The following is a 12,615-nucleotide window of genomic DNA, read 5'->3' as shown; positions in this document are numbered from 1 at the left end:
AAAAAAAGGATCGACGAGCGGTGCATCAACTTGTTTGATGAGTTATACACAACCCGACGAATGGACGAACGAATTCCCGGACAAAGCGTCCAGCCTAGTCGCAGCCTAGTCGTGAGTGAGCGAGGAGTGTTCCAACACCGAAATCGGATTCACAAGATTTCACAAATTTGGATCGGATCACACTAACGCTTTGCGATTCGCGATTCGTGAATGCCGTGTGCCCACACACGAAACGGGAAAAGGTCGACAATCGTGAATCGTAAATCGTAAATCGTAAATCGTAAATCGTGAACGTGAATTTGTGAACAAAATAATTTTAATACAATCGTGAATCGTGAATCACGAATCTCTCCAAGTTCGTGTCCTGCAAGTTGGGTTGCCGGACCGCCTATTACATATCGTTATATCACCCCCAGCCAGTCACGAGCTGTGCTCGTCTGTTCCGCTAGATCTCTGCTCACAACCACCAACATCCGTCCACGATTGACGAGCTCGTCCTAGACCCAGAGCGTGCGTACGTTCGTGCGTGCTTCTTCGCCACTCTTGATCGGTCGTTCATCGGTTGTTCATCCATGTTGCGCGCCACCGACGCTGCCGGTTCCAACAGGTCGGGCAGCCGAGCTGGGATGAGCGGCAAGTTTTCTCTCTCCAACCTCTCGCTCAAGAGCGCAGACGGCAGGTCGGGCGCTCGTACACCCAAGAACGCTCATCGTCAGTTCAATAGCGCTTCAACTTCAAGGTATAGCAACGCTCGTACCTCTAACGTTTCCATCCCCAAATCCACCGATGGCAACAACATCGCTCAACTCTATGCCGTTTTCGGTCTTCCAAAGGACCCTGCCGTCTGGACCTTGGCCGAAGAGGATTGCACCAATGGCGTACACCACATTGAAAACGCCGTCGGCCGCTTCTGGCGTCCCGAGGTGCTCGGCTGCTCCATTTGTCCGCCTCTTAACCCAGTCGATGAGCAGCCTGCAAAGGCCCCTCTCTCTCCCGCCAGCACCTCTGAAAAGAAGGATGCAAAGACCAGCGCTTGGGGTTCCGACAAAAAGAACGGCTCAAACCCAAAGTTTATCGAAATGGCCGACGGTCGCGGCGGCATAGAGCGAGCAGAGACCGCTCGTGTCCTCTCAAAAGCGCTCAAACTCTCTTTCACTCGCGAGATCGAGATCTCCTCTGGTCCCGTCCACTTTCCTCCCTCGTCTACCTCGCACACCTTTTCCTTCAGCGTCCCCACCGTAAAGTCGTCTGCATCAGGAGGCGCCGCGCGCCCCTCGACAGACGTGCGCAAGGCCACCGCTCCCTTCTCGGTTGGCGCTGCCAACGTCCACAATGTGCGCTCCTTCTCCGCCGTCGGCGAGGGTTTTGGCCTTGAAGGCGTCTCGTCTCGTCTCGCTGCCGGTACCACGTCGGCCGGCGAAGATACTCCCAGCGTAGCCACCTTTTACGGCTCGGTCCTCACCGTATGGAGTGCAGCCGACGAGAAGCGAGCAAAAGCCATCCGCAAAGAGCTCTCCCGACTCGCAAAGGCGCGCGCCAACGGCCGTAGCGGTGTCAACAAGAGCATCAACAATCAAGGCGAAGACATCGAAGAAGACTTTGAAGCCACCAGCGCTTTGGGTCACTCGCTCCTACCAGACAACAACGCCTTCTTCATGCCTTACGCTATCTGCATCGTCTCCCGTTATCCCATCTACAATTTGCTCGGCGACTGGAACAAGGCCGCCTGGTTCAAGTACAGCCGCAACATTGAGATGCACAACAGGCTCATGGCAGCCATCCTCCGTCATCCAGCACCTCGCATCGGTGAAACCTTCCGTCTCAAGTCGCCAGATGAAGATCTTTCCTTCATCTGCACTTTCCCAGGTGCCATCGATTGGGGCAGAGGTTTGCTCGGCATCGACTTTTCCATGTGGCCCCTCTTCAAGACGCTTTCCATCGACAATGTACTCACCATCTGTGAGATCGCCTTGGCACCCGCTGGCCGCATCCTCTTCATGTCGCGCCATCCTGCCCTCCTGGGCATGGCCGTCGAGACGATCAAGTACCTGGTAGAGCTGTGTGGCTGGAAAGGCGTTGCACACCAGAACTGTCACGCAAGAGATGTTCGCATCTATCTCGAGGACCCAGGCTCTTGGCTCATCGCCATCAACACGGAATTGCGCAGCATCATTAAGCCCGCTCAAGAAGTCTGCGTCGTCGACCTGGACATCAACTTTGTCAACTGCCCGCGCCCACCTCTCAAGGCTCCTAGCAAGGGAACGGCACGAGACAAGAAGCGCAGAAAACTCATTACAGCTCTCGGCTTCTCTTCCGCCGACTACACCATCCCGCGCGAGTACGTCGAGGCTTTCCCCAGCGGTCGCTTCCGTCCGCTCAGCAAGGTCGAGTCTTCGTCGCGCGATGCACCGTATGAACACCTTGATACGCCGTCTTGGTGGGACCATGGCGCGCTTGTCGGTGTATTCGATCAGGTTTTGCACGAGGGTACCAAGCCGAGCTTCCTTAAAAAGTTCCTGCGCATGCGTACCGAAAGCCAATTGGTTGCCTCTGAGACCGAGCAAGCGGCTGTACTTGCGCTGCGCAAGAGGGCAAGTACCTTTGTCGACGCTCGCGACGGTCTCGAGAACAAGATTGGCAGGCTCAACAAGCGACTCGCCTTCCTCATGAGCGAAGGCGAGATGTGGCGACAGCAGTTTGACAAGATTCAGCAACTCGTCGATCGACTCACCCGCGAAGCCAGCGATCTCCGGATCAAGCTCGACAAGGAGCGCAGAGAGTCAAAGAGGCTCACGTCGACTCTGCAGCAAAGAGACATGGACTATGTACAAGCGCAAATCCAGCTGCGTGAGACCGAACAGGCACGTGAAAAGGCACAGAACGAGTTATTGCGCATGCGCACCGCCATGGACAACCTCGAATCCGAGCGCGAAGCCATGATGGACGAGATTCGCAACGTTCTGAGCAGCACCGGGGCCGAAGAATTCGGCATGTCCTCACTCAACAACCTGCAGAGCTTGACGCAGAATTTTGGCCGTGTTGACTCGCCCGCTGCCAGTGACGCAAGCCACAACACCGAGATGCACGTCCTCAAGGCCCGTGCTCTGGCCGAACAGCGTATTTCAATGGGCCAGCCACAAATCAACGGTCAGGCCAGGAAGTTGCCACTTGTCGCTCCCTCTACCAATGGTCACACCGAGCCTGTCGACGCCAACGCCAATGCCAACGGCACCTCCTCCAATCACTTCCCCGACGAGCAGATGAACAACGAGATCCAGAAGCGAACAACCGCTGTCACAGATCAGATTGCCAAGATCCAGCAGCAGCTCGAGTCGACCCTCACACAGCTCGAGGGTCGACGATCTGCCACATTCGAGCGTCGTCGTCGTTTGTCGTCCTCCTCGATCGGAAGCGCTCGATACGAGCACGGGCCGGCTTCGAGCATTGGACATCACAACGCCGTTGCCTCGAGCATCGGCCATGGCCAAGCTTTGGATATCAACGACCGAGCCAACCAGGCCAGCATGTCAGAAGAGGTCGAGACGATGGACGGAAACCATTCTGGCGTATTTTCACGTCGCCAGCGTGCCGGCTCTTCGGCCAATCACAGTTCTTCTGCTCGCTCCAATTATCTTGCTCCAAGTGCGCCAGCGCTTACACCAAAAAGCCCTGCCCGTTCCCGAGGTGTCTCGCTGGGATCGACCAATGCCGCACACACCGAGAACAGCTCTACGGAAGCGAACGGCCACGCCACGTCTTCTCCGCCGAGCGAAGTGCAGGCAGAACCAGAAGCCGCCAAGACTGCTGAAGCGTCGCCCTCGGTGCCTGCAGTGGTCGGAAGCGCTGCAGCTACAGGAGTAGCAGCGGCCATTGTCGGTGCTGCCGTGTCGCCTGCCGCCGCCGCTGAAGGCGCGCAAATTCAGGTCAAAAGCGTCGCGGTCCAAGGTGATGAAGCTTCTGGCGATCGCAACAGGCCAACGCCTGAGCTTGCTGGGAACCAGGCGAGCGAGGATGTGGACATGTCCAAGAAGCTCGACGAGCTAGATCTGTGCTCGGACTTAAAGACGGTGAACGCAAACGATGACGACGATGGGTCGGACGAGGCTCTTAACATGTTTGAAGAGCCCGAAGATTTTCGACCCAAGACGCCGCCGCCCACGGTTACGTACTACGAATTCCCGGGTACGTCGTCCAAGGTGACGCTGAACCTGGTCGGTTCGCATCCGTTGTGGGGCCACTTGGCGTGGAATGCGAGCTTTATCCTTTCGGATTTCTTGTGCGCGCATGCACTCACGCTGTTGAAAGGGAAACGTGTGCTCGAGCTGGGCGCAGCGGCGGGCTTGCCGAGTATCGTGTGCAACTGGGCATCGGCGTCGCACGTGGTGGCGACCGACTATCCGGACAAGTTGCTGATCGACAATTTGACCAAAAACGTAGTGCTCAACTGTCAAGACGAGTCGTCTGCACTGCGAGGCGCGGGCAAGACATTTGTTGAAGGATATATCTGGGGCCGCGATCCGTCGAGTCTGCTTGAAAAAGTGTCGGAAGCGGGCAAGCCGGGCAAGTTCGACTTGATCCTGCTCTCAGACCTGGTGTTCAACCATCAGGCGCATCCGGCGTTGCTCGAGACGTGCGAGATGTGTCTGGCGGATGCGGACGAGGGTGCGCATGTGGAAGCTTGCCTCACGACGCCGTGCGTGCTGGTCTTTTTCACTCACCACCGTCCGCATTTGGCGTACAAGGATATGCAGTTCTTCGATATGGCCGAAGTAAAGGGTTGGAAATTCGAGGAACTCGGCGAGTGGTTCCGCCAGCCCATGTTCCCGCAAGATCCAGGCGATGAGGTCGTCAGATCTACCATTCATGGTTTCCGGTTATGGAGAGCGTGATCTCTCCGCTCTCAGGTACACATCTGAGTGTGGTCCCGTTTGTTTTTACCCCACCTTCGTTTGAATCCCATACGCTCATTTACTATGCGAGCACACCAGCGTGGCTAGGGAGCCAGCGCGTTCGTGTGCAAAGCGCATCGATGTGCACAATCCCACAGACGGCTCATCGGTGGATGCTGAGACCAATCCCGTAAGGCCGCGCAGATGCGCTCGCTCCCATCCCATGGCGACCGACACGTCGGTTGCCTACCACCATACCAAACACGTAAGCGACCGCTCTTTCTTGGCTTCATGCTTCGCTACAGCTCGTCTCATCCTCGCTGTACGTATCGCGTCCGTTGGCCGAGTCGCCAAGAATACAGTTGCATCCTACCGCACCTCAATCAGTCGTGAGTGTCGTTGCCAAACGCGCACACTCAGATTTACTTAAGACACAAAAAAAAGTCGGACGAAAAATATCCGACGAAAAGGTATAACATAGCGAGATCGATCAACAGCGCAGGAGGAGATGGACGAGACACGGAGTCGTGACTCGTGACTCACGACTCGCGACTCACGACTAAGCGATCGAGGCTTCGGGACGCTTTTCGCCTGCACCTACGAGGTTTGAATCGAGCTGGATGAGTCGAGGAGGGCGTAGAGCGTTTTTCCTGAGGACGGTGGTCTTGAACCAGTAGGGGAGCACTTTTGTGTTCTGGTGACGAATAAAGGTTGCGTGGGGGACGCCGAAGACGGCGTCCAACTCTTCGAGAGTGAAACGCGCCGTTTCCGGGACGAAGAGATAGATGAGGATGAAAGCCACAATGTTTGTTCCGGCATAGAATCCAAAAGCTCCGGTCGGAGTCATGGCCTTGAGCATCCTAGGGAAAGTGATACTGAGCACAGCTGCCCAGAAGAGACAGGTAGCGACCGCCCACGACATGCCCTGCTCCCTCTGCGCCAGCGGGAATACCTCGGCCGAATACGTAAACGGCACCGGCCCACATCCAGGGCTATACGCCATCGTGAACAGGTAGATGAACAGCGCTACCAGACCGAGGCGCGTCTTGCTGTCCTCGCCAGGGATCAGGAAACACAGCCCTGCCGCAAGCAGCGTCCACGTCATCTGAGGAAAGGTAAACAACAGCAGACTTCGACGCCCAAACGTATCGATCGTGATGAGCGCCGGGAAGGCAAACAGGAAGTTGATCGCTCCGAATCCCAGCGATGCGTACAGAGCTTGTTTGGCCGTCGATCCAGATTCCAGAAAAATAGTAGATGAGAAAAAGGCAATAACATTCACCCCAGATAACTGTTGTGATAACATAACGGTCGTAGACGCAACCGTAGCACGTCGAACACGCGGGATCGTAAAGAGCTCCTTGAAGCGCTTCAGGTACGTTTCTCCTCTAACGATCTTGCTCTCCTCCACGAGCTGCACGTGGATGTAGTAGAGGTCACGACAAGCCTGGATCTTGTTGTGTCGAAGACGGATGAGCGAGCGCAGTGCTTGAGGGTAACGGTTCTTCTTCATCAACCAACGCGGCGACTCTGGACAGAAGTAGATGAGCACCGCAAGCGGCAGCGCTGGGATAAAGGCGGAACCGAGCTGCAGACGCCAGGCAATCTTACCTACGTCAATGACAGCAACATTCGCGACGAAGCCGAGAAAGATGCCAAAGGCGGTCCACAGCTGCCAGCCCATGACGAGCGCACCTCTGATCTGAGGCGGTGAGTTCTCTGCGGCAAATACGGGGACAGTGGAACCCTTTGCGCCCATGCCGATGCCCAGGATAAGACGCACAATAAACAGTTCCCACCAGTTTTGCGTAAGACCCGAGCAGATGGGCGTGACGAGCAGGATGATGGCGGTGATAAAGATGCAGCCGCGACGACCAAAGTAGTTGTTGAGCGGGTCGGATATCCAGCAGCCAAACAGCGCACTGGCAATGTACGGTGCAGCATTAACGACACCGACGAGCCACTGATTCCTCTGCGCCTCTGCGTCGGTGACGTAGCCTGGCTGACCGGGAAGAACGCCGACGGGCGACGACTCAGGGATACCGAACTCGAGCGGGAACGAAAGGTTGGCACCGTTCGAACCGGTCTGATCCCAGCCCTGGGTAGCGGCGCCGATCGAGCAGACAAAGATGGTCATATACAGCAGCTTGGGGTGCGACCACTTGTGCGCGTACTCGTGAGCGACAGCATCCTTCTCAGCCTGAGAGAGCTCGACGATCTCCTCGTACTCGGCGGGGCGCTGTGCAAGGAGTGCACCTTTCTGGAGCATCTCGAGCTCGTCCGTCAGACCTTTTTCCTGGGCGAACGCCTCGACGTTGCACAGCAGTTGCTCTTTGGGGATGCCAGCCAGAGGATTGCTGAACTTGACATCCTCCGAGTGCGGCATGGTGACCGAGTTGGAGGCATCGTGTGAGCTGACGTCGTCGGTGGCGAGCTTGTTGGCGCCGAACCTTTCGTCGAGTTTTGAGCTATTCTTTTCGATCGCTGCCATAATGAAGGAAGCGGATGATGCGAGGTTCGATGGAACGAGGGACGGTGGGGAGGGCGATGCCAAGCTAGCCGGTTGTAATATATGTGCGAGCGTGCGCTGACTCACGGCATGCGCAAGACAAATCAAGCTCTGGATAAGTGTTACAGGGTAGCGCTCTCATGTGCGTTGCCTCGCCATGGCCCCCGCAATGCAACACGCTAACTTAAGATTGGAGTTTTGTCCCCCACACTCTCGAATGACAGACGCGAGGGGCGTGGAGGCAGATTGATCGAATCCAACCCTTCTCCCAGGTTAGCCGAGGCTCGAGGTGCGGCAGGACACATGATTGCCTCTAACTATAGCCAAAGAAGGAACAGGCTGACGAGACGAGGCGAGGCGAGGCGAGACGCCACGTCGTCCATGGTCGGTCCACGTCATGTGGCGGCACTGACGAGCAGACTCCCACGCTACTAAGTTATCATGCTTCGCTCAGTGCATCCAAGTATGGATTGAATTCTTTTCGAATGGTGACTGATACGATAGTGGACTCGTTCTCGTTCACGGTTGGATACTCGAGGCTGGATGCCGGAAAGACTGCCAAGAACCCCTCGTTCAATCTGGCTGATATCCAGGAGATTTACGCGGAGAGTTTGGTCAAGCAGTCGCGACTAGAAGCAGCTGTTTGTTGCAGCTCCGCATGGAATTCCGCCGAAAGAAGCGTGCGGCTACTGGCTGCTGGCTGCGGTGGTGTCGGTGGTTGCGCCTGCAACCGCTAACAGGCGTGACCGTGGCTGAGGCGGTTGCTGCTTGGCTCTCGAAGCCTGTCTCACACAGATACGGAGAAACCAAAAACTGCACTCACGACTGCCGAGGTCCAGGTTTCCCACTTGGCAAATCGGCGTTGTGCGACACATCGCCCGTGCGCTTACAGAGTAAATGTTACACAAGCGAGCTGCGTGCGATCCATCTTGACTACTATACAGTACATTATCTTACAATAGTTCAATCGTAAATGACGTTGAGTTAGTCGTGCGTCCTATCCTCTCCCTCGTGCCTGTCTGTACCTTACCATTAATTCACCGAACATCGAATCACTCAAGACTCCAACGGCGTACTGTATGTCGGAGCATGTCTGTCATGTGGCTGCCACCTGGCATGGGCAGTGCGGCTGTTCTAACGTTAGTGATTGAGTAATTGCTCCAACCTGCATCGCGAGTCGTGATCAAGCTTGTCGCTGTAACGCTCTATCGGCATTGTCGGCGGTGTCGGAGCTGGCATGGTGCTGCTAGTCATCAGTGGTTTCTGGTTTGGCCGACCGCACATCGACAGTCACGAGGATGCAGCTGCTTGGGCGCGACGTGCGAAAGTATCCTCGCTTTGTCAGCGATGCTTTTCGGCTCTCTTCTTCTCGCCGTGCGCTGCTGTCGAGGCGGGCCAACTCTGAGCTTTTTGATGCGCCCTCATCAGCCGCCATGATTTCTGTTGGTGATACCTTCTATCAAACACGAGTCTGTTCAACTAGGTCAGCAAGAGTCACAAGTTGTGACCGAGAAATCGCAACATTCGTGATTCACGATTTCTGTGGGGTTGACGATCGCCTATCACGAATCGACAAATTTTAAAAGCAGCATCTCTCTTTTTTCTTTTTTCTTTTCTCTTTTCTCTTTCTCTTTTCTTTTTTTCTTTTCTGTTTTTATTGCGACCGATCTCTTTGGATCGTTCCATCGGGGGGCCTTGCACCAGATCGATTTCGAGGCTCGGCGTCTTTCTTCGTTGGCATGCGTGGGCTACTCTTGTCGTTCTCGACAAACACCGACCGCGCTTATAATCTCGTCCATCGTCCATCGCAGCTGCAAGCTGCCATTCATCCCATCGCTTACAGGTTCGCGTCACTTCGATCAGACGTCTCTGAATGTGCGGAGCGCCAAGATGAACAGCAAAGCAGCGCAAGATCGACAGCAGCGCATTTTGCTCGATCTCGTCCGACAGCCAGGCAACGATGTGTGCGCCGACTGCAAAGGACGCGCTCCAAGATGGGCGTCATGGAACCTCGGCATATTCATCTGTGTACAGTGTGCCGGCGTGCACCGCAAGATGGGTGTGCACATTAGCAAGGTCAAATCTATCACACTCGATACCTGGACTCGCGAGCAGGTCGATAGGATGAAGGAGGTCGGCAATCTCAAGAGCAATCGCAAGTACAATCCGGACGAGATGCGCAATCGACCACCCACCAACATGGAAGAGAGCGAACGCGACAGCGAGCTGGAAAAATACATTCGCAGAAAGTACGAGTTTCGCAGATTCGTCGAGGGTCGTCCTCCGCCGGTGCCTTCCAAGGACGCTACTTTCCTCACTTCTCCTTCCGGATCAGTCGAGTACTCGCATGCGCCAAGGTCTCCCGTTGAGCCGATATCGTCTTCGCAATCCTCTTCCAGCCTCGCACAAGGCAGCAGCATAGCTCGGTCTCGCACAGCCCCCATCCCATCCACCTGGAGCGAGGCTCAGCAGCGAGTCAAAGCCAACGCGCCTCCCCTGCCGAATCCAACAGCAGCCGGCTATCGCGCTGCAAGCGGATCTCAGATCAACGGTACATCTGCTTTGTCAACCCGATCAACAGCACTGACACAGTCGTCTCTGCAGCTCCCTGGCGCTTCAGTGCCTCTGCGAACTACCAGCGCACTCAACACAAGAGATGGTGGCCAAATCGCCTCTGCATCCAAGCCGACCACTCCAACAGTACAGTCGAGCGTCTTTGACGATCTTATATCGCTCAATGAATCGTCACAACCTACAGCAACCCAACCGCCGCTTCAAATGAATCCGTGGGCGTCGTTGCAGGCACAGCAACAAGCTGTACTTAGCGCCCCCGCCATTCAGGAGCCAACCGGCCTTTTTTGGGCAGGACAACCCTCACCGAACGGCGTTGCGTCACCAATGGCTCCGTTCGGCATTAGCCCTTCGAACAACAACATGACCTTCGACCCGGTGCGCAACACGCCCCAACATGCCAACACCATGCCATCACTGAGCGTCTCTTCGGCTCAAAATCCATTGAGCTCGCAGGCAACGGGCATGCTGAGTGCGAGTAATGGCGGCATGTACTCGCAATTTGAGCAGCAGAGAAGTGTGGGCCTGGGAAGCATGGCGTTTTCCACCTCGCCGCTACCGTCTCCGGGCTTCGCTCCAAGCAATCCTTTCAACGCAACGCAGTCCAACTCTGCAGCTCCTCTGCCACAGACCGCCGGCTTTGTAGGCGTCAACAGTTTGTTCCAGCATCAGCCGCAGCAGCTTGGACAGGTCGCTTTCCAGGGCCAAGCCAACATCCTCGCCCCGAATCAAGCCTTTTACGGTCAGCAGCAGTATTCAATCCAGATCCAGCCGGCTAGCAACGGCGTTGGTCATTTCCAGTCTTCGATGATGCCAAACGGCTTTGGGCAGGCACAATTTGGCACAAGTCACCTTATGCAACAGCAACAGCGGCAGCAGCAGCAACAACAACAACAACAACAACAACAACAACAACAACAACAACAACAACAACAACAACAACAACAACAACAACAACAACAACAACAACAACAAAATACCCAGCAATTCGGTCAGCGGCCATAACACCCTAGCAGCAATGCAGTCATTACAAGTGTCATTTCGTGAAGGGTGCTACTCAAGTTGCATGCAAGCATCAGAGAGCTCGCATCATGGACTGCTATCCTGGAGCTGCGAAACAGTCCTAGTCCAGCTTTGAGTATGGTCAAACGTCGACTCGATGATGAAATGACCACAGACTCAGACGTCAGAGTACTGAGTGTAAAAATGTCGCAATTCAGCATCCGTACGCTTTACTAATAATGGTCATCTTTGCTCGTCAGATTCCTGCGAGGCTGTCATCGATGTGAACGATGTTCTGACTACGTTGAGTTGCTCTTTTACGAGCACTGAATGGAGCTGCAATAAATTGCTGTGTTGATCCAATTCTCTGAGCCTTGATTCGTGACTATAATAGCCGTGTTTGACTGCTCAGACAGACATTTGTGTTGCAAGGCAGATTGCAAGCACAAGGGGCGCCAGAAAAGGACAGTCTTATGGCATCTTGTCGCTGGACACCCACCGGGCCGAGACACGCCAGTTGCGAGTGCAAGTCGTTGGTAAAATCGTGAATGGCAGAGGGCTCTGATGCAATCACGAATTGACTAGTTTGATGCAGGCGAGAGTTCCGTTTCGTCCGCGGACCTGTCATGGCCGTTTAGTCACTTCGCCCGTGTGTTGAAGATTATGAGGATGTGTCTCGCATTTGTGGGATTTTTAACGACCCTCGGCTGGTGGGTTTCGGCGGGTCGGCTGGAATTGACAACGTTACGCATTGTTGGCTAGATTCGCGATTGGCCACCACCGAGTCGGTTTACAGCCCGAAAGAGTCTGGTCTTGACCGAGAAGGACCGAGATTGGGTTGATTTCATGGTTGGGCTGTCACAGGCTGCAAGTCACGAGTGTTGGCTGAGTTGTTCTTGTAAAATAGGTTTTCATGATTCGTGATTGACCGGGAAAGTCAATCGTGAATGGCGAGTGCGAGCTGATATCACCTTCTGCACAGGGACATCCGAACTTTGATTGATTTGTGATTAATTTTCGATAACTTAGTGGCACCAAGAGATGCAGGCACTTGACCCGTCACGCAGTTCGTCGTTCGTCGTCGGCCCTGCGCGCAAGCTTAAAAAGCGCAAAAAAAAAGGTTCTTTCCCCACACTCACCTGCGCATGCATGCGCGATACCTTTTTTTCTTTCCTATTTTTGAGTCGTCGCCTCTCGTTCTTCGCTCGACACTCGTCGTTTGCCTGGTTGCTCTGTCTTTGGTCAACCCTTGCCCCGCTTGGTGGCTGAGCTGCAGGACCACGCAACCCACTTGATCTGTGCACCGTTGTCAGTCGTGACCGCTACTTAGCCTTACGACCATCATCTCTTCCCTCGGCGCCCTTCTCTCCCACAGCAAATACGCTATCGAGCTTCCTTCTTCTTTGAGATCACCCATCGCACCGCTTGGCTCAAGATTTGACTCGATCTCCGGACCAGCATACACTCCAAATCAGAGATTGATCGCCAAGTTGATCGCTCAGCTTTTGATAGTGTCGCCTCCTCTGTGACTGCAAGAGAGACAGCCCTTTCTGTCCTCGAGACCTCTCTATCTCATCTTTCAGTCAGTGCAGCACCGTCTGCTCAAACCGCATCCCTTCACCATCAACGTACGAAGACGCAGGG

At 54.9% G+C, this 12,615-nt stretch overlaps 3 protein-coding genes across 3 annotated transcripts; 2 read left to right on the top strand and 1 right to left on the bottom strand.

Annotated features, from left to right (window-relative positions):
- Window positions 1-572: 572 nt before the first annotated feature.
- On the top strand, window positions 573-4,889 carry UMAG_03035 (uncharacterized protein; the record flags this gene model as incomplete). The annotated part of the gene is made up of 1 exon (XM_011391108.1): window positions 573-4,889. The coding sequence occupies one exon, from the start codon at window positions 573-575 to the stop codon at window positions 4,887-4,889; it is 4,317 nt and encodes a 1,438-aa protein (XP_011389410.1).
- A 559-nt stretch (window positions 4,890-5,448) lies between these two features.
- On the bottom strand, window positions 5,449-7,380 carry UMAG_03034 (uncharacterized protein; the record flags this gene model as incomplete). The annotated part of the gene is made up of 1 exon (XM_011391107.1): window positions 5,449-7,380. The coding sequence occupies one exon, from the start codon at window positions 7,378-7,380 to the stop codon at window positions 5,449-5,451; it is 1,932 nt and encodes a 643-aa protein (XP_011389409.1).
- Window positions 7,381-9,288: 1,908 nt separating this feature from the next.
- On the top strand, window positions 9,289-10,974 carry UMAG_03033 (uncharacterized protein; the record flags this gene model as incomplete). Its single annotated transcript, XM_011391106.1, has 1 exon — window positions 9,289-10,974. The coding sequence occupies one exon, from the start codon at window positions 9,289-9,291 to the stop codon at window positions 10,972-10,974; it is 1,686 nt and encodes a 561-aa protein (XP_011389408.1).
- Window positions 10,975-12,615: the final 1,641 nt, after the last annotated feature.

This window comes from Mycosarcoma maydis, chromosome 7 (assembly GCF_000328475.2).
Source record: "Mycosarcoma maydis chromosome 7, whole genome shotgun sequence".
Taxonomy (NCBI): domain Eukaryota; kingdom Fungi; phylum Basidiomycota; class Ustilaginomycetes; order Ustilaginales; genus Mycosarcoma; species Mycosarcoma maydis.
The sequence above is the reverse complement of the archived record's forward strand: the minus strand, read 5'-3'. Positions and strand labels throughout refer to the sequence as shown.